This window comes from Nycticebus coucang, chromosome 5 (genome assembly GCF_027406575.1).
Source record: "Nycticebus coucang isolate mNycCou1 chromosome 5, mNycCou1.pri, whole genome shotgun sequence".
In the NCBI taxonomy this organism is placed as follows: Eukaryota; Metazoa; Chordata; class Mammalia; order Primates; family Lorisidae; genus Nycticebus; species Nycticebus coucang.
In genome coordinates this window covers 85,198,600-85,219,279 of record NC_069784.1, presented here as the reverse complement: position 1 = coordinate 85,219,279, position 20,680 = coordinate 85,198,600, and the positions used below count along the sequence as shown (strand labels likewise).

The 20,680-nt window shown below is 39.6% G+C and overlaps 1 protein-coding gene across 1 annotated transcript in view; it reads left to right on the top strand.

Annotated features, from left to right (window-relative positions):
- Window positions 1-18,535, top strand: part of SNX3 (sorting nexin 3) — a 51,988-nt gene extending 33,453 nt beyond the window's left edge. Inside the window, exons 2-4 of the mRNA XM_053590852.1 lie at window positions 14,347-14,442; window positions 15,304-15,428; window positions 17,800-18,535. Of these exons, the coding sequence (XP_053446827.1) occupies window positions 14,347-14,442; window positions 15,304-15,428; window positions 17,800-17,905 (327 nt within the window). The 3' untranslated portion in view covers window positions 17,906-18,535. The remainder of the gene's footprint in view (window positions 1-14,346; window positions 14,443-15,303; window positions 15,429-17,799) is intronic.
- The last annotated feature ends 2,145 nt before the right edge of the window (window positions 18,536-20,680 follow it).

Here is a 20,680-nt window from a genome sequence, read left to right as displayed (position 1 = left end):
CTCCCAAGTAGCTGAGACTACAGGCATGTGCTACCACACCTGGCTAGTTTTTTACTATGTTTTAATAGAGAGGGGATCTCGCTCTTGCTCAGGGTGGTCTAAAACTCCTGAGCTCAAGTGATCCACCCTCCTCACACTCCCAGAGTGTTAAAATTACAGATATGAGCCACTGCCCACCTTTTTTTTTTTTGAGATCGGTCTCACTGTGTTGCATGAGCTGGAGCTGGAGTGCAGTGGCTTTATCATAGCTTACTGCAACCTCAAATGTTTAGTCTCAAACAATCCATCCCCTGCAGCCTCCTGAGTAGTTGAAACTATAGGCACACACTACCATGCCTGGCTAATTTGTTATTTTTCTGTTTTGTAATTATTTTTATTTTTTGTAGAGAAAGGATCTCACTATGTTACCCAGGCTGATCTCAAACTCGTGGGCTCAAGGGATCATCCCATCTTGGCCTCCCAAAGTGCTGGAATTACAGGCATGAGCCACTGTATTCAGCCTAGAATTATTTCATTTTCCTTAGAAACTTTAAAACTCAGAGGAGAGGGTAAGGTGTGGGAAGTATGGGGAGAAAGTAGGCTAGACAAACCCAGAAATAAACATTAACTTATGGGGAAAAGAATCAGAACATCCTGCTCTCCAGCCCTACCTCAAACACTGATTATACCTAACAATTAAAGGGGTTATGCTGGCTAGAAATATTTTAAATTGTGCTGATCTAATTGTATATTGAAATGTTTGCTGGCAAGTTGCACCTCCTCTTGGGACCTGTGCCCTTAGTCCTGGTTAGTATTTTTTTTTTTAAATTAAATCATAGCTGTGTACATTAATGCAATTGTGGGGGACTTCTTTTCTTTTTTTTTTTTTTTTGAGATAGAGTCTCACCGTGTCACCCTTAGTAGAGTGCTATGGCGTCATAGCTCACAGCAACCACAAACTCTTGGGCTCAAGTGATTCTGTTGCCTTAGTCTCCTGAGTAGCTGGGCTTACAGGCTCCTGCCACAATGACCAGGCTATTTTAGAGATGAGGTCTCTCTCTGGCCCAGGCTGGTCTCGAACCTATGAGCTCAGGCAGTCCACTCGCCTCAGCATCCCAGAGTACTAGGATTACAGGCATGAGCCACCACGCCTGGCCCCCTGGTTAGGATTCTTACACAAGGAGTTATTTTCTATAATTAATAAAAAGAAGATTTTTATGTTAGTGATTTGAGTACTGTCAAGCTGTTAGAACAATAATCACTCTTTGTGACGCTTTATGAAAGGAATAAAGTATTGTAATGGCACTGCTGTCAATCTGCACATTTAAAGCATGCATGTGTATAGTGTTTAACATCATTGTCTAGTTGCTCTTATTATAGCTAATCACTCTGACTAAAAGAGAAAGGAATTTATTAATATACGTATCATTTATGTCTTAGGGAATTAAGACTCATTAAGCATTTGTTTTCATGTTTTTTATAGTTTTTCAGGTAATACTTCATGCATCAAAGAAACAGCTCAGCTTTGTTCTTTTATATGACTGGCAAACTATTACAGATTTATTAAGTTATTCATTGATATATATTCTTAGAAGTCTATTGAAGTATTTGTTGTATTTCTTTGGTGAGTCTAAGGTACTGGTTCTTGGTACTGGTTCTTGACCCTGGTTGCACTTTAGAATCACTTAAAAATACTGATGTTTAAATGCTGGGCGCAGTGGTTCACACCTGTAATCCTAGCACTCTGGGTGCCTGAGGCTGGTGGGTTGCCTGAGCTCACATGTTCAAGACCATTCTGAGCAAGAGCAAGACCCCCATCTCTAAAAAATAAATAGCTGGGTATTGTGGCACACACCTGTGGTCCCACCTACTTAGAAGGCTGAGGCAAGAGCATCACTTGAGCCCAAGAGTTTTGTGTTGCTGTGAGTTATGATGCAATGGTGCTCAACCGAGAGCAACAAAGTGAAATTCTGTCTCAAAAAAAAAGAGGCTCGGTGCTGGCCATATACATCCAAGCTGGCAGGTTTGAACCTGGCCTGGGCCAGCTAAACAACAATGACAACTACAACAACAACAACAAAATAGCCAGGCGTGGCCAGCACCTGTAGTCCCAACTACTGGGAGGCTGAGACAAGAGAATGCTTAAGCCCAACAGTTTGAGGTTGCTGTGAGCTGTGATGCCACAGCACTCTACCGAGGGTGACAAAATGAAACTCTTGTCTCAAAAAAAATACTGGTCAGGCACGATGGCTCACACCTGTAATCCTACTGCCCTGGAAGGCCGACGCAGATGGATTGCTTGAGCACATGAGTTTGAGACCAGCCTGAGCAAAAGCGAGACCCCATCTCTACTAAAAGTAGAAAAAAACGAAGTAAGAGGATCTCTTTACCCGAGTTGGAGGTTGCTGTAAGCTCTGATGCCATGGCACTCTACGGAGGGTGACAGTTTGAGACTCTGTCTCAAAAAAAAAAAATTTAGGTTTTGCATTCAAGTAGTGAAATGAATGAAATTCTCCAGGTGCTATCACTTGAGAGGTGTGAGTCTTAGGATTAGTCAAGGTGAGAAGAAATATAGTTTTGCAGTTATAAAATTGTCCCAAAAAGGTCTTAGGCTATTAATAGGCAATTTTCTTTCAGCATCAGCCTGTAGGATTATGTAAATGTTCGCGATGCGTTATGAATGAGTTTTTGTTTGTTTGTTTGTTTGTTTTTGTTTTTGTTGCAGTTTGGCTGGGCTGGGTTTAAACCCGCCACCCTCGGCATAAGAGGCTGGGACCCTACTCACTGAGCCACAGGCGCCGCCCATGAATGAGTTTTTTTAAACAACAGAACCGTTATTGCACAATTCTGTTAAAGGTTGCTTATTGAAAACCTTGCAAGAGCTCCGAAGTGAGTGGTGTTGCTAATTCATTATGAAGAATATGGACAAAGTTAGACAATACATGGAATTATTTGCTTTATGCATAGCTAGTCTAGATAATTTTTTCTGTACTGCTTTGGAAATTATATTGTAGAGGAGACTTCCTATAAAATAACAAGGAATTGTATCACTGGAAGGCCATGTCCTTATTTTTTTAAAAAGAAAGAAAGAAAGAAATTAAATACTTTGGCTTAGTGACAATCTACATTTCAAAGGTTCTCCAGACTAAAAGCTTATTCTTCATTTAAATGACTTATCCCCAGCCATATTAAGAGTTCATCTAGGTTATAAACCATATCTCTAGTTATTCATGCAGTTCCAGATTGGGTAAAACAAGTATCAAAAGTACTGAAGGGCAAGGTAATAGCTTAAGCACTTCTCAGTTTATCTTTTATCTCTAGATGTAGATATTTGGAGAAATGCAACTATTTAATGAGAACTGTAGTGGGGCATCCATTTACATCTCTTAGGATTGGTTGAATAGAGTATGGCCTATTGAGTATACTTTTGATGTTGTTGCCAGTCTCTTTTCAAATGTACACGTGACACTATCTGAAGAAATACTAGAAACACCTAGTAAACATTTTTTTAATATCTATTGTTAAGCTATATTCAGGTGATCACATTTTGAGGCTTGGTTTACTGCTTGGCTATCAGTGATAATCAGGTAACATATAGGGTATCTAGGAGCTGCTGACTTTAATAGGTCAGTCTCTGTTAATGTATAAGACCTTTTTAGAACCAAAAATGTGGCAATTTCCTCTGCTTAGACTTGAAGGGACTACTTGTTTTAGACTTCTAAACTGGTTTCAAAAATTTGTTCTTTAGATTATAATGTCCATTTGGATTCCTCGTGATCTGTGGTTACTTACCCTGGTGATCTTACCTTGTTTGTGGAAAATCCCTGGTTTCTATAAACCAGTTTAAGAGTATCAAGCATATAGACATCTCTTTTAACATTTTTATCCCTTTGGAGTTTTGTTTCTGGCATATTATGAGAACAAATAAACAGAAACAAAATAATATTGAACAACTCTCTTTAGATTTTTAGTCTCCTCCTTTTCTAGTTTTATAAATGTCCTGGGATCTTGTAATTAGCCCATCACTTTTTCATGAGCTATGCAGAATACATTCTCATCTTATAAATTAAAAAGCAAGATACACAGAAGCTTGAATATGACCCTGAATTTCTTCTAGGCACATGCAAATATCCATCACTTTATTCTAGCCAAGTAGACTGTACCCCTCTTATTCTGTTTATTAAATCAGCCAGTTGTGAACTTAGTGTACTTCTGTATATTCATGCTACAGTTGGTAGGGAGTGGGGCTTTCCTGTAATAAACCAATCTTTCTAATAATGGCTAAAGTCAGATAAATTCGGCTAGAAATGTGAATTCTTCAAGAAGCAGAATTTATTCTGTGCTCTGATAGCTTGGCAAGTTTTTTATTTTTTAATTTAGCTGGGCAAATTCTAAATTTTATTGTGAAAGACAGGTTCAAGAACAAATAAGAAAAAAGCCTAGATGCAGGGCTTACACCTATAATCCCAGCACTTTGGGAGGCTGAGGTAAGAGAATTACTAAGACTAGGAGTTTGAGACCTTCTTGGGCCACATAGTAAAACTTCATCTCTACAAAAAATCTAAAAATTAGCCAGGCATAGTGGTGTGTGCCTATAATCTCAGGAGGCTAAGACAGGAGGGGTATTTGAGCCCTGAAGTTTGAGGCTGCAGTGAACTGTGATCATGGCACTGCATTCCAACCTGGGCAACAGAGCAAGACCCTGCCTGTCTTTTAAAAATGGGGTGTGAGGAAAATAAGAAAAAAGGAATTACAAGGAGGTAAAGGTCTGGGTGACCTCACCATAACCATGTAATCAAATACTGGGACAAACTTACATCATGCATTTTCTGATGTGATGCCCTCCCGAGGCATCAACATTCCTGCCAAAAATCTGTAACATATTACTGGTCTTGAGGAAACTATCTCTGTGTAGAGTCTAGCTCAGAGGGGGGAAAGGGTCTAAGGAGGGAGAGGTGTCTGGAGAAGCTGGAGTGAAGGGACAGGATTAAAAAAAAAAAAAGAATATAGCTTAAATAGCTGTCCTGAACTCTTTATCTTCGATGTCTTGAATGGCAAAAAGGCAGGGATACTGTTCTAGATTGAAGCTGTCTAAAGAGATAACCAGAGGCGGCGCCTGTGGCTCAGTGAGTAGGGCGCTGGCCCCATATGCCGAGGGTGGCGGGTTCGGACCCAGCCCCTGCCAAACTGCAACAGAAAAATAGCCGGGCATTGTGGCGCACGCCTGTAGTCCCAGCTGTTCGGGAGGCTGAGACAGGAGAATCACGTAAGCCCAAGAGTTAGAGGTTGCTGTGAGCTGTGTGACGCCACGGCACTCTACCCGAGAGCGGTACTGTGAGACTCTGTCTCTACAAAAAAAAAAAAAAAGAGAGATAACCAGAGGCAGCACATGATTCTTGATCGGATTTTTTTTTTTTTTAAAGTTAATTTTTTGTGTGCATGTGTGTGACAGTCTCAAACTGTTACCCTGAATGCCATGGGGTCATCATAGCTAAACCTCCAACTCTTAGGCTCAAGCGATCCTCTTGCCTCATTTTTTTTTGTATCTTTAGTAGAGACAGGGTCTCACTCTTGATCAGGCTGGTCTTGAAACCATGAGCTCAAGCAATGCACCCACCTTGGTCTCCCAGAGTGCTAGGATTACAGGCGCGAGCCACTTTGCCCAGCCTGGATTTTTTTTTTTTTAAGTTACAAATGATCCTGTAAAATTTGAATATGGAATGTAGATGATGTGAAACATCCTGCATTTGACCTTTGTTCTTTGTTTACATCAGAGAATAGTGTCCTTCTTTAGGAAATGTATATTGAAATACTTAGGAATAAAGGGTTATGATGGCTTCATTTTACTCTCAAATGGGTCAGCAAACATAACTATAGAAGATTTACAAAGCTAATGTAACAATAACAATTAAACATATAGGAGGATTTAATATTTTAGAACTTTTTGCCAAATTTAAAAACTTAATAAAAAGACATAAAAGAAGTAATAGAAGAAAAAAGTTAGACTTACTGTGTAATCATTTTGTGAAGGGTATAATTCTAAGCATATTTTATGTGTATCACTTCATTAAGCTCTGTAACAGCTATGTGACATAATATTACAAGAACGTGGCCTTTTGGTACTAAACATCTAATTTATTTCAAAATAATTATCTTTTGTATGACTTCCAAAGTAGTGGAAAATAAATCACTTAGACTGGTTTAACTTCTCAACCATCTATTTCAATGTATTTTCACACTATTATCCCCACTTGCCCAAGTCGTGTAGTTACGTGGCTTTGCTGAAATTTGAAGCTGTATGAGTCTAGACCAGTGGTTCTCAACCTGTGGGTCACAACCCACAGGAACTATATTAAAGGGCTGTGGCATTAGGAAGATTGAGAACCACTGGTGGACTTTTAACTACTACGCGTAAGTATGTATTTTTATACTAACTGAGTTTCTGTGAGATTTAAAGATAAGAAAGAGAAAATAAGAGAACTAGTAGGATTATTTTGATTTTCCTCTCCTGTAGAAGAATTACTATGACTATGTGCTGAAAGTTTTGTAAAACAAGATACTAAAAATCTCCATATTAGCCAGATGTGATAGCATATAGCTATAGTCCCAGCTACTCAGGAGGCTGAGGCAGGAGAATTGTTTGAGCCCAGGAGTTTGAGGTTGCAGTGAGCTCTGATGATGCCATGGCACTCTAATATGTATATACATATATGTAATCTCCAAGATGAATCTTTCTTTTTTTTTTTTTTTGAGACAGAGTCTCACTATGTTCCCTCGGTAGAGTGCGATGGCACCACAGCTCACAGCAACCTCAAACTCTTGGGCTTAAGCTATTCTCTTGCCTCAGCCTCCCAAGTAGCTGGGACCACAGGTGCCCACCACAAGACCCAGCTATATTTTGTTTGCAGTTGTCGTTGTTGCTTCCCAGGCCCAGGCCAAGTTCAGACCTACTGCCCTATGTGTGTGTGGCTGGGGCTCTGCTAACTGAGCTATGGGCACTGCCCATGCTTTCACTTTCTGACATTAAGAATCTCATACTTAGATGTGATTTTTAAAGCTCCTTTCATGCCAGATGTGAACATTGTTGTATTCTCAGCTTCTTCCTCCTTTGATAATAAAGGTAATTTATTTTACAGTTCTCTAAAATAAATGTTAAGTAGTGGCAGTAAATTAACCAGTGTTTGTCACAAAACAGTTAACAAAGGTATATTTTAAGTGTGGAATGAATTAGTTTTCTAGACTTGATGGATTTCAAGCAACCAATTTAACTTCTTTGAGGTGTAGGTAATTATAATTCTGTGCTCTTTAAATGTTAGTGCTGTCGCTCTGACATCGCTTTAAGTCATTGTTAGTATTGGGTTTCTTATATAGATCCTATGAGAGTTGAGATTTACGCAGCTTATTTGCGCCTCTGTCTTTGCTTCAGAAGTGTAATAAAACATGATTTCCACAACTTTTGTATCCAAATGAAATTGAAAAGTCTAAAGTAGACCAAGGTTGCTCAAGCTAACAGTCTTCAACATTTACTAATATCATACCTATACAAATAGGTGAAGGTTGTGGCTTAATTTTTGGTTCTTGAGTAATGATGGACTTACCTGTCTCTGATCACTATGCCTATGTGGCCTATCTATTATTTCCCACAAATAAAATATTTCCTACAAATACTATTTCATACAAATGGCTGAGTTTGACACTTCTACTACACATTAGGAAATAAAATGAATAGCCAGGCACGGTGGCTCATGCCTGTAATCCTAGTTCTCTGGGAGGCAGAGGCAGGTGGATTGCTTGAGTTCATGAGTTTGAGACCAGCCTGAGCCAGAGTGAAACCTCGTCTCTAAAAATAGCCGGGCGTTGTAGTGGCGCCTGTAGTCCAGCTACTTGGGAGCTGAGGCAAGAGAATCTCTTAAGCCCAAGAGTGTGAGGTTGCTGTGAACTGTGATGCCATGGCACTCTACTGAGGGTGACAAATACGACTCTGTCTCAAAAAAATAATAATAATAACTAGCAAGAAAATTTTGGCTTCTACTTTATACCCAGTCTGGTATTAGGCAAGTTTTCTTAAAATTAGAGGGGAAATGAATGTCAGGGTGAAAGAATACTAAATCTTGCTCAAATTTCAAAAGTTTTAGTCTTTTTAAAGTAAGTTAATCATATTTAAGACTGATTTACATTTAATTTCAGAATTTAGCATCCTGTTTCTCTCTGGGTAAAGCATTTTAAGTAAAATACAAAGTAAAATCTTTAAGGAATTTTTGCTATAATTTGCCTTGGTAATCTGACTTTGTTCATATAAGCTTTAGAACTACCTGTTCTTAATGCTGCCCCTTAAATCTTCATGCAAATAATTTGCCAAGTTCTGTGGCTTCTACTGCTATTTATCTGTTCTATTTTTCTGTTCAAAGATAATCATTTTCCTGTTCATTGATGTTTATTAATTCCTGGTACTTGGGCTGGGCATGGCGACTCATGCCTGCAATCCCAGCATTCTGGGAGGCCAAGGTGGATGGATTGCCTGAGTTCACAGGTTCTAGACCAGCCTGAGCCAGAGTGAGACTCTGTCTCTAAAAATAGCCAAGCATTGTGGTGGCACTTGTAGTCCCAGCTACTTGGGAGGCTGAGGCTAGTTGCTTGAGCCCAAGAGTTTGAGATTGCTGTGAGCTATGACATCACAGCACTCTATCAAGGGCAACAAAGTGAGGCTGTGTCTCAAAAAAAAAAAAAATTCCTAGTACTCACAGGTAGATACTTTAGCCAGACATTCAGAGCACAGTTTAACCCTTTCAGTTTTATTTCTTATCATTTCCTGTGCTTTAGAATATCCATGAATTACTAACTGTATCTTATACTTGTATCTTCCTCTTTACCTCACGCTTTTTTTTTTTTTGAGACAGAGTCTCACTATGTCGCCTTTAGTAGGGTGCTCTGGCATCACAGCTCACAGCAACCACAAACTCTTGGGCTTAAGCAATTCTCTTGCCTCAGCCTCCCACTTAGCTGGGACTACAGGCGCCCTCCACAACACCTGGCTTTTTTTTTGTTGTTGTAGTTGTCATTGTTTGGCAGGCCTGGGTCAGGTTCAAACCTGCCAGCCCCACGGTATGTAGCCGGTGCTGACCCTCCCTCACATTATTTTTAATTGTCATCATGTGGCTAGCTCCATGTGTTAAAAGGATTCTGGCCAAATCAGTTGTCAATGTCTTCATTTTTTTTATTACACAAGTGATAAAATGCTTATACAGTATATTGTTCTGAAACTTATACATCTGTGCATTGATATCTTTTTGTATATGTGGAAATAATGCCTAGTGAAATTATTGGCCCAAAATGTGTGTGCATTTAAAAGAGTAATTGATTAACCAAATGCCCTTCTTAAAGATTGTATCAGTTTTTCATTACCATTAGCAGGCTTATTTTAAAATTCCTGTCTTGGCCAGGCATGTTGAGTCACACTTGTAATCCCAGAATTTTGGGAGGCTGTGGCAAGAGGATTGCCTGGACAGCATAGTAAGAAAAAAATAAGAGAAAAAAATAAGCTGGGTGTGGTTGCCCTTTCCTATAGTCCAAGCTACTGGGGAGGCTGAGATGGGAGGATTGCTTGAGCCCAGAAGTTTGAAATTGCAGTGAGCTATAATAATGCCATTGCACATCAACTAGAGCAACACAGTGAGACCCTGTCTCAACATATAAAATGCCTGTCTTTCTCTACCCTCATCAATAACTGGCTATTAAAATTTGATACCTGCCTATCTTATAAGTGAGAATGGGATATTACTATTCTAACAAGAGCTTCTTGTGTGGGTGAAGTTGAACATTATCGTTCACTTGTTTTCTGTATTCTTCCTGGTTCTTGTTGTTGTGTGTTTGTTTTATGGGTCTCACTTTGTTGCCCAGGCTGAGGTACAGCGGTTATTTACAGGTGCTTTATAGTACATTACAGCCTAGAATTCTTAGGCTTAAGCAATCCTCTTCCTCAGCCTCCTGAACAGTGGGGCTGTGCAGGTGGGAGCCACTGCAGCAGGCTGTTGGGTTGTTCACCTACATCTCTCATCCATTTCTAGATTTCTTTACATTTTAATAAAATTATCCCTCTGTTTTATGTTGCAAATATTCGTTCATAATTTGTTCTCTTGTCTTTCAACCTTGTTTATTGTTTGTGATAACCTCATAAATTCAACTTTTTATGTGCTTATTTTCTCATTTCCTTAATAAATTATTAGTTTCACAAGGGCCAATTTATCATTGTAAATAATGGTTCATCACATTTTCTAGCACTATACCCTTTGTAGACACTCAGTAACAGTTGAGTCTCCCCAACGCTGTAGGGAAAAAAAATACTTTTATTCTCTCTTCAGTCATTTTATAAAAGTTAAGTTAGTAAAAATGAACAGTCACAAGGGTTTATAATCGGTAGTGATAGTTCAGTGGCTGAAACCAGAAAACCTCAGTATTTTTCACTTACTTTGCTCCAGTAAATTGAATTAAAACTCCTTGTAGTGATCAGGAAGACTTTTACAGTCAAACTTAAGACTAAATGTACTGGGAAAATAATATTAATAATTTCTTGGCCAAGATTACTCCTGTAATCCTTGCACTTTTGAGGCTGAGGTGGGAGGATCACTTGAGGCCAGGAGTTCAAGACAAGCCTTAGGAACATAGCAAGATCCACATCTTTACAAAATTAAAAAAAAAAAAAAAAAATTAGCCAGGCAGGCCTACACACCTGCAGTCCAGCTAGTCCAGAAACTGAAGTGGGAGGATTGCTTGAGCCCAGGAATTTGAGGCCACCGTGTGATCTCACCACTGTAATCCATCCAGGACAACAGAGGGAAACTCTATCTCCAAAAACAAAAAATGTCTTAGTATGACTTTATCTAAACTCTAAAGTAGTCTTCATACAAAAAGAGAATCACTAGCTAAGAAAACTAAATAAAAGAATTTTCTTTAACCATGATCCTTTCTAAAATATATAATCTATCAAACTCTTAGCTAATTATAGAAGAGAAGGGACTTTCCCCCTTTCCAACCACCTCTCTATTAGAGTGAATCACATGTAATCATGATTATGTCAAAAGTTCAAAAGGGAAAATGGAAGGTAAAATGAGCTGAATTGGCACTCTTCCCTCAACATTGTACCTGTAATCTTGATATGTTGTTTCAGAGATTAACTTTATAGACTTCCGTACCCAGAAGTATGAAAATTCTTAGGGAACTCTTTTCACAAGCTTGATCTTAACATACTGAATAAAGAGAGCAGTTAATCCCTTTTGTAGAGTAATTTGAGAGGAGGGAATTCAAAATGTAAAATCTCACCTGCAGAAAACACTCAACTCTGTAAAGGCCTTTCTATCTTTAGACACTTACAAAGACTTTAATATTTTAATGCGGAAGGGTGAGCTTGGTTAAAAAGCCATTGGATGAAATTAGAGAGAAATAATCCATTGCTTTCTTTCTGGGAATTATCGTCCTACTCTCCAGGGGACCTAAATTTATTCCCTGTGGGGAATGAGAATACCCCCTCTGTACAGCAAGCCAGCATCTTTAAATATAAGCTTGACTTTTAGTATAATAAGAGTCTTGTTAGGTGCAATTTTGCTCTTAGTCATTAATACAATGAACAAATGTTGTGGTTACCTGGGAAAGAAAATTCAAGTGCTTTTAAACCTCATGTGAGATTTGGTTTCATGCTTGAAACCTATACACTGTTATGCCCAATAGCATCTGTAGAAGAGTCGAAACTATAAGGTATACAACATAGAGAAGTTAATACACTTCGGAAAAAATTGACCACTACAAAATGGATTAAAGGTCCTGAATGAAAAGCTTTTCTTTTACTGAATGACAACTATTTTACCAGTAGCTTTAAGTGAAACAAATGAGTAGAATTTTCTTAGTAAATTTTTTAAGATGATGGTATCCCTGTACACAAAGGAAGTCAGTCTTTTCTTTAGGTGGCACTTAACTTTTGTTCCTCCTAGCTGTAAAACAGTGTGCAGTTCTACAAGTGAAAAGACTGAATTAAGGGCAAAATATAATTGAAGAGAATATATGTATTAATAGCATTTTTTTTTTTTGTGGTTTTTGGCCGGGGCTGGGTTTGAACCCGCCACCTCCGGCATATGGGACCGGCACCCTACTCCTTGAGCCACAGGTGTGTTAGATCATTTCTGTCTCCTGCAGACTTTGTAATTTACATATTACACACATTTTAAAATCTATTCTTTTATTTCTCTATTTTTTCTTTTCTTTGAGACAGTCTCATTCTGTTGCCCAGGCTAGGGTGCCATAAGATTAGCCTAGCTCACAGCAACCTCAAACTCCTGAGTTCAAGGGATCCTCCTGCCTCAGCCTCCTGAGTTGCTGGGACTACAGGTGCCTGCCACAATGCCCCACTAATTTTCCTATTTTTAGTAGAGATAGGGTCTCACTCTTGCTTAGGCTGTTTTCAAACTCATGAGCTCAATAGTTCCTCCCACCTCAACCTCCCACAGTGCTACAGGCTGAGCCACTGTGCCATTAAAATTTATTCTTAATGGTAAATGCTAATAGTCTTTAGTCATTAACCTATTTTACTTTATTTATTTATTTATTTATTTTGGAGACAAGAGTCTTACTCTTGCCCAGGATAGAGTGCAGGAGCCCAATCATACTTCACTGTAACCTTGAACTCCGGGGCTCAAGTGACCATCACACATCCGACTCCCGTATAGCTGGGACTACAGATAACATGCCGCCACACCTGGCCGTGTGTGTGTGTGTGTTTATTTTTAGACAGGGTCTTCTGTGTTTCCCATATATACCAAACTCCTGGCCTCACGCAATCCTCCTCAGCCTCACAAAAGTGCTGGAATTACAGGCATGAGCCACCACACCCAGCCAGTCATTAACCATTTTTTATTTGACTTGGTAGCATTTTTTTCTTTAAAAGGGATCCAGTGAAAGATAATAGAACTATTTCTTGTAATTTTTTAAGTTTAGAAATTGAGAGAAGTGGCAACAAATAGACTTTGCAATCTTGTAAAGATCAAAGTCTCCAAAAATTTTCTTACAATCTGATGTGACTGCAAACCCTGAGCGTATGTTTGTACTGGATTATCAGGCTGTGGGTTTATGAGCCCGATCTACTGAGTGTGACTCTTAATTTCCTACTAGTGGTAAAAATGCAGACATTGTGATACTTCCCCTGTTCTTTTTGATTTTTTTTTTTTTTGTAAAACCATTAAGAATTCCTTCTTTTTCCTCCTTCCTTCCTTCCTTCCTCCCTCCCTCCATTCCTTCCTTCCTTGTCCACAAAATCTAATCTAGTCCTAATAACAAAATATGTTGTGTTTCATTTAAAAGTAAGTAATGTCTATTTCTCTCTCTTTTCTTTTTTTTTTTGAGACAGAGCCTCAAGCTGTCACCCTGGGTAGAGTGCCATGGCATCACAGTTCACAGCAACCTCCAGCTCCCGGGCTCAAGCGATTCTCCTGCTTCTGCCTCCCAAGTAGCTGGGACTACAGGCACCCGCCACAACGCCTGGCCATTTTTTGGTTCCGTCATTGTTGTTCGGTGGGCCCAGGCTGGATTCGAACCCACCAGCTCAGGTGTATGTGGCTGGTGCCTTAGCTGCTTGAGCCATAGGCACAAACCTGTCTATTTCTCTTTTGAGTACTGCTTGCTGAGATATTAGCTAAGCTGGATAGCGGTCAGAGTCAGCCTGTTCTCATCCCAGCCCACTTAACATTTTTATGGCTCACTAAAATAATAGGGAAAATTTTTGTTTATGTAAATAACCTCAGGCAGAATGACAATTAAAAGCATATACACAAAGGTACATTTTAAAGGGATCCAGTGAAAGATACTGTATTCTAAGGTACAGTTTAAAAGTTACATTGGCACTGTGGCTCATGCCTGTAATGCCAGCACTCTGGGAGGCCAAGCAGGAGGATTGTTTGAGTTCAGGAGTTCCAGACCAACTTGAGCAAGAGCCGAGACCCTGTCTTTACTAAAAACAGGAAAATTAGCTGGGTGTCGTGACAGGTACCTGTAGTCCTAACTCCTCAAACCCAGGAGTTTGAGGTTGTTGTGAGCTAGGCTGAGGCCAGCACTCTAGCCTGGGCAACAGAGACTCTATCTAAAAAAGAAAAAAAAAAAATGTTTTATTCTATTGCAAATAATGTAACAAGTAGCAAAGTTTCATTTTGTTATATGTAAGTAAAATGCCATCTTAATAACTTCATGACTTTTTAGGTTAAGATAACCAGACTTGCCACTTGATCAATTTGACAAACCTAGATTCCCCCCCACCCCCACCCCCATACACTTTTTTTTTGGAAGTCTTCTTAACGTACTTCAATTTAGGATTACCTTTTCTCATTTCAGACAAATCTTCCTATTTTCAAGCTGAAGGAATCTACTGTGAGAAGAAGATACAGTGACTTTGAATGGCTGAGAAGTGAATTAGAAAGAGAAAGCAAGGTAAGAATTATTTGTAATGTAATTCTAAAGCAAAACCTCTCAGGAAAATTATTTTGAATAAAGTGGGTAAAAGAAAATAGGATTTCTTTTTAGAAACAGACTCTCATGTTATCACCCTCGGTAGAGTGCTGTGGTATCACAGCTCACAGCAACCTCCAACTCCTGGGCTTAGGTGATTCTCTTGCCTCAACCTCCCAAGTAGCTGGGACTACAGGCGCCCACCACAACACCCAGCTATTTTTTGTTGCAATTTGGCCGGGGCAGGGTTCGAACCTGCCACCCTCGGTATATGGGGCTGGCACCCTATCCACTGAGCCACAGGCACTGCCCTGATTTCCTTTTTTCAAATAGTTAAATTTCATCTTATTCCATTGGGGAAGAGTATGTAATTTTCCTTAGAATTCTTAATTTTATCGGCTATTAATGATCCAGTTGAGGCCTTTGCTAACTCCCATTTGAATGAACACTTCTTTTTTAAGAGACAGAGTCTTACTTTATCACCCTCGGTAGAGTGCTATGGCGTCACAGCTCACAGCAACCTCCAACTCCTGGGCTTAGGCATTTCTCTTGCCTCAGCCTCCCTAGTAGCTGGGACTACAGGCGCCTGCCACAATGCCCAGCTAATTTTGTTGTTGTTGTAGTTGTCATTGTTGCCTGGCAGGCCTGGGCTGCATTCACACCAAACCTCTGGTGTATGTGGCTGGCACCCTACCCACTGAACTATAGGGGCTGAGCTACTTTTTTATATTTAAACTAGTTTGAGAGTGGTTGGCTCCCATAGTGAGGATATACTTGGTCTTCATGTTGTGTTCTATATTTTCAGAATCTAATCAGAAACTTTCTTTCCTTGTGTTGTTTTAGGTCGTAGTTCCCCCACTCCCTGGGAAAGCATTTTTGCGTCAGCTACCTTTTAGAGGAGATGATGGAATATTTGATGACAATTTTATTGAGGAAAGGAAACAAGGGCTGGAGCAATTTATAAACAAGTAAGTGCTTTCTGTTCCTTATGTGAGTGAACAGTTTTGATACTTTAGGTGACTACCAATAATTCAGTTGTTAAAACTATAATACTACTTTTCCTTTTGGCCTATTTTAAATAAAGTAAAAATATTTGGCAAATTGAATATCATGTGATGAATATTAACACACTCGAGTGATTGAAATGAGTATCTTTGCGTTGACCTAAGTTTTGCATTTTTTCTTGGTTAATTTATGCAAATTACGTTTAAAATTATAGCATTTTAAAAATACAGTTTTACTTATATTCATTCCAATTTAAGGTATGTTCTAGCATGAACAATAAAATTTACAATACACTTGCAATCATTTTGTTTGATTCCAAATGGAGATATTATCAGCTTGTGTTATGTAAAGGCACACATTTTTAATTTTTCTTTTTCTTTTTTTTTTTTTGAGACAGAGTCTCACTATGTCGCCCTGGGAGTGCCGTGTCATCACAGCTCACAGCAACCTCAAACTCTTGGGCGTAAGTGGTTCTCTTGCCTCAGCCTCCCAAGTAGCTGGGACTACAGGCACCTGCCACAATGCCCGGCTATTTTTTTGTTGTTGCGGTTGTCATTGTTGTTCGAACCCGGGCGCCCCACATTTTTAATTTTTATGACAAAATGTATTCTTTTCTTCCTGTTTTACAAAATGTATTCTTTTTCTTTTTTTGGAGACAGAGCCTCAAGCTGTTGCCCTGGTTAGAGTGCTGTGGCGTCTCAGCACACAGTAACCTCTAACTCCTGGGCCCAAGCGAGTCTCCTGCCTCTGCCTCCCAAGTAGCTGGGACTATAGGCACCCACCACAACGCCTGGCTATTTTTTGGTTGTAGCCGTCATCGTTGTTTGGCGGGCCTGGGCTGGATTCAAACCTGCCAGGTCTGGTGTATGTGGCTGGTGCCTTAGCCTCTTGAGCCACAGGCACCAAGCCATACAAAATGTATTCTTTTTTTTTTTTTTTTTTTGGCCTGGGGCTTGGGCTTGAACCCACCACCTCCAAGATATGGGGCAGCACCCTACTCCTTTGAGCCACAGGCACCGCCCCTACAAAATGTATTCTTAATTAGGATTATTTCCCTTTTACTTTTAATTTGATTCCCATTTGAAATATAACTGTTTTTAAAAAGCCAAAGTAATAAGAGTTATGCCAAGAAAATTGTCACTGGAACTGTGCATTGGCCTTAAGTTTGGCCACGTAAAATCGAATCCCAGAGAATCTGGTTGTATAAGCTTAGATTTTAAATTTTATCTAGTGATTTGAATCTGTGAGTGGTTAGAACTCAGAAAGAGAAAGAAACAGAAACTCAGAAACAGAAAGAAAGGGTTATACAAAACCTGTAAGTCTTAGTTATCTACACTAGCACACAAACTTCATCTGTCTTTCTATGACGTATTTTCCTGTTGGAGTGCTATGTTCGATGTTTTTAAATTCTGAAATAAAGGCTGGTTGCTGAGTCTGGTATTTGTGCTTAGATGATGGCAAAAATCTTTAAAAGCAAGTAAAACCGAACTAAAGCCCACCTGGACATTTGTGCCTGTTTTTTTTTTTTTTTTTTTTTTTTTTTTGTAGAGACAGAGTCTCACTGTACCGCCCTCGGGTAGAGTGCCGTGGCGTCACAACGGCTCACAGCAACCTCTAACTCTTGGGCTTACGCGATTCTCTTGCCTCAGCCTCCCGAGCAGCTGGGACTACAGGCGCCCGCCACAACGCTCGGCTATTTTTTTTGTTGCAGTTTGGCCGGGGCTGGGTTTGAACCCGCCACCCTCGGCATATGGGGCCGGCACCCTACTCACTGAGCCACAGGCGCCGCCCCTGTGCCTGTTTTTTAATTTGGGGCTTTTATTGAACTTCAGGTTATTTCTAAGTTCAATCCTGTATCTTCTCTTTAAAATGGATTTTTAGAACCCATTGATATGCTTCACTTTTTTGTCTTTTTTTTTTTTTTTATGCAGTTTTTGGCCGGGGCTGGGTTTGAACCCGCCACCTCCGGCATGTGGTGCCGGCGCCCTACTCCTTTGAGCCACAGGCACCGCCCGATATGCTTCACTTTTAACGTTAAAATTCATTAACCTTTGTATGAATACACCAACTAAGATGTAAAGGAGCAAATTATATATCTGTGCCAGAAGTAGTGCAAAGTTAGTCTGGGATTAAATGTTTTCTGAATTTTCTTGTGAGCCAAAGGAAAGAAAATATGCCATTAGCTGACAGTATGGCCTTATGAGCAGTCCATTATAATACTAATTATTATAAATTGTGCTTGCTTTGTAACCTTCAAATATATGTGTTTTGATCCCCTTACCACCACTTTTTTATGAAATATTGGAATAAATTTGTATTTTTTTTTGTTCTCAGGGTCGCTGGTCATCCTCTGGCACAGAATGAACGTTGTCTCCACATGTTTTTACAGGATGAAATAATAGATAAAAGCTATACTCCATCTAAAATAAGACATGCCTGAAATTTGGCAAGAAGGGCAAAACGTGACTATTAATGATGCATCTGCACCAGTGAAGAAGTTTTAACTAACTTTTAGCATGCTGCACAGAAACTGGTATACCATGCCTTCAGTATACTAACTCTCATATGCTCTGTTTTGTTTTGGCAGTTGACAAGAAGTTAATTTGCTTTAGTGAAAACCTCTTCTTCCAGCCTTTCTATATAAATAGCTCTTTCTTGCTGTTTTAATGTGGTGCACATGATACCCTCGCAAACTTGTTATTCCAATGTAATCTGCAGTGTTCTAACTAAAGTTACTCACTTGGTCTTATTTGCACAGTTTTTGTGTCATGTTTGCTTCTTGAATCTGATTAAATAGAATATTTCTCTTTCTCCCTTTTAATAATGTCACTTAACCTAATTTATGTGTAGGAGCACTACACCCCTGGTTTCCAATACTGCACACATAAGATAAACACACTTGGGTGCAGAAGGTATCTTCCTTCAGGCTTGTGATACCCTTCCATGGATGATTAAAGAGAGAGATCTTTATATTCTGTATAAAAACAAAATCAAATTTATATACTAAAATCATTTGTCTAAAAATTTAAGTTGTTTTCAAATAAAAATTAAAATGCATTTCTGACATGCATTAATTGTAATGCCTATGGCTTTTCTTTTCTCCCTATGACTTGACAACTTACTTCTTGAGAGGGATTATTTACTAATATATACTTCTCATTCCTATAACTCCAGTGCTCTCTGAACAGTGCTCATATCAAATATGCTTCAACCCTTTGAATAGGATATCTTTTTCCTTTTACTTATTTATTGAGACAGTCGCACTGGGTAGTCGCCGTGGTGTCATAACTCACAGCAACCTCCAACTCTTGGGCACAAGTGATCCTCCTGCCTCAGTCTCCGGAATAGCTGGGACTATAGGTACCGACTACAACACCTGGCTATTTTTAGAGACAGGGTTCGCTTTTGCTTAGGCTGGTCTCAAACTCGTGAGCGCAAGCAATCCACCTGCCTCGGCTTCCCAGAGTGCTAGTTTTACAGGCATAAGCTACCACACCCGACCCCTATTTTTCTTTTTAAATGACAAAAAAAGTTACATACTTAAAAAAAAAAAATCATTAAGTTTCACTGAGTCATTATGAAGAACTTCGTATATTTGAAAAATACTTTATAATCTCAAGTTATCCTTTAAAAAGCCTTTTAGGATAAGTCTATACAATGCCTCCTCTCTTTTAGAAGATTTTTTTTTTTTTTTTTTTTTGTAGCGACAGAGTCTCACTGTACCGCCCTTGGGTAGAGTGCCGTGGCTTCACACAGCTCACAGCAACCTCTAATTCTTGGGCTTACGCGATTCTCTTGCCTCAGCCTCCCGAGCAGCTGGGACTACAGGCGCCTGCCACAACGCCTGGTTATTTTTTTGTTGCAGTTTGGCCGGGGCTGGGTTTGAACCTGCCACCCTTGGCATATGGGGCCGGCGCCCTACTCACTGAGCCACAGGCGCCGCCCTCTTTTAGAAGATTTTTTTCTCCCTAAGAGAATACCATGGCATCAGCCTAGCTCCCAGCAACCTGAAACTCCGGGGTTCAGGCAGTCCTCCTGCCTCAGCCTTCCAGCACAGTGCCCAGCTGATTTGTTTGTTTTTCTATTTGCTCAGGCTACTATCGAACTCCTAAACTCAAGCAGTCCACCTACTTTGGCCTCCCAGTGTGCTAGGATTACGGGTATGAGCCAAGCCACAGTACCTAGCTGAGGTTATTTTAATTATATGTCCAGCCACAGAAGGGAAGGTTTGGTTTTATTTTTTAGTTTTGATATTAAGTTTGAGTGCCAGTACCTCTTTTGGACATGAAGACCTTGCTTATCAGAAGTATCTTATTTTCCTAAATATACCTGTACATTACTCTCTGAGTCCAGGATTTTTTTTTTTTTTTTTGAAGTAGGTAATTCTGAAACAGGTTTGGGCGTTTAATTAGGAGGGCCTTTGGTTTTCTGGAATTTGGTCAGATTTGATCTTACCTGGCTACGTAAGTCATTACAAAACAGAATGAAGAAATTGAGAAATAGGACTTACCATATCTTGAGCTATTACTTTGATAAATTTTGATTTACAGAAAGTAAAATGTGATTTATTCCAACCTTGCTAAGAAAATGAGATCTTGAATTAGTAGCTAGGAAAGTTAATTCAAAACACCTGTGGATGTTTAGAGGCGCTGTGTAACACCTCACTGAAGATGCTTTTTACTACAGGGTAAGTGCTGTAAACAGAAAGGATGCAGTAGACTCCACTAGCAACACTAAGCACTCTGTGTGCACAGTGCTAACATGGGCAGGAAAGGTCGAACAGCAGCCTTTTTTTCAAACTCAGTCATATTAGGATACTGATTAAAAAGATTTGTTAATAGTACAGCCAGACTGGTAGACATGGCAAATGTGGGGGCAAGAAGGGAAACAGGAGTTAAGATGGAGAAAAGGGAATGGCCATTCATGGTTTCAGCCCCTACATGTAAAGAGCTTGAAAGTTGCCACCCTTGTCCTTACAGCAGGAAAAATCTGAAAAGACAGAATCAATGGCTTTTCTTGGAGCCATCAGAGAATTGATATTACAGAGCAAACCAACACCCCAAAATCTGGAGAAAAAGGCTCTTCTAAGAGAGAGACAGCCAAAATCTGCTTCCCTGGAGCGAAAGCTGCTGGAGCCATAAGCTCCTTAGGAATACTTAGTGATAATGTTGATGAATTGATGGAGGCTGAGCGTTGGACTAGTGGGAAAGAGAAA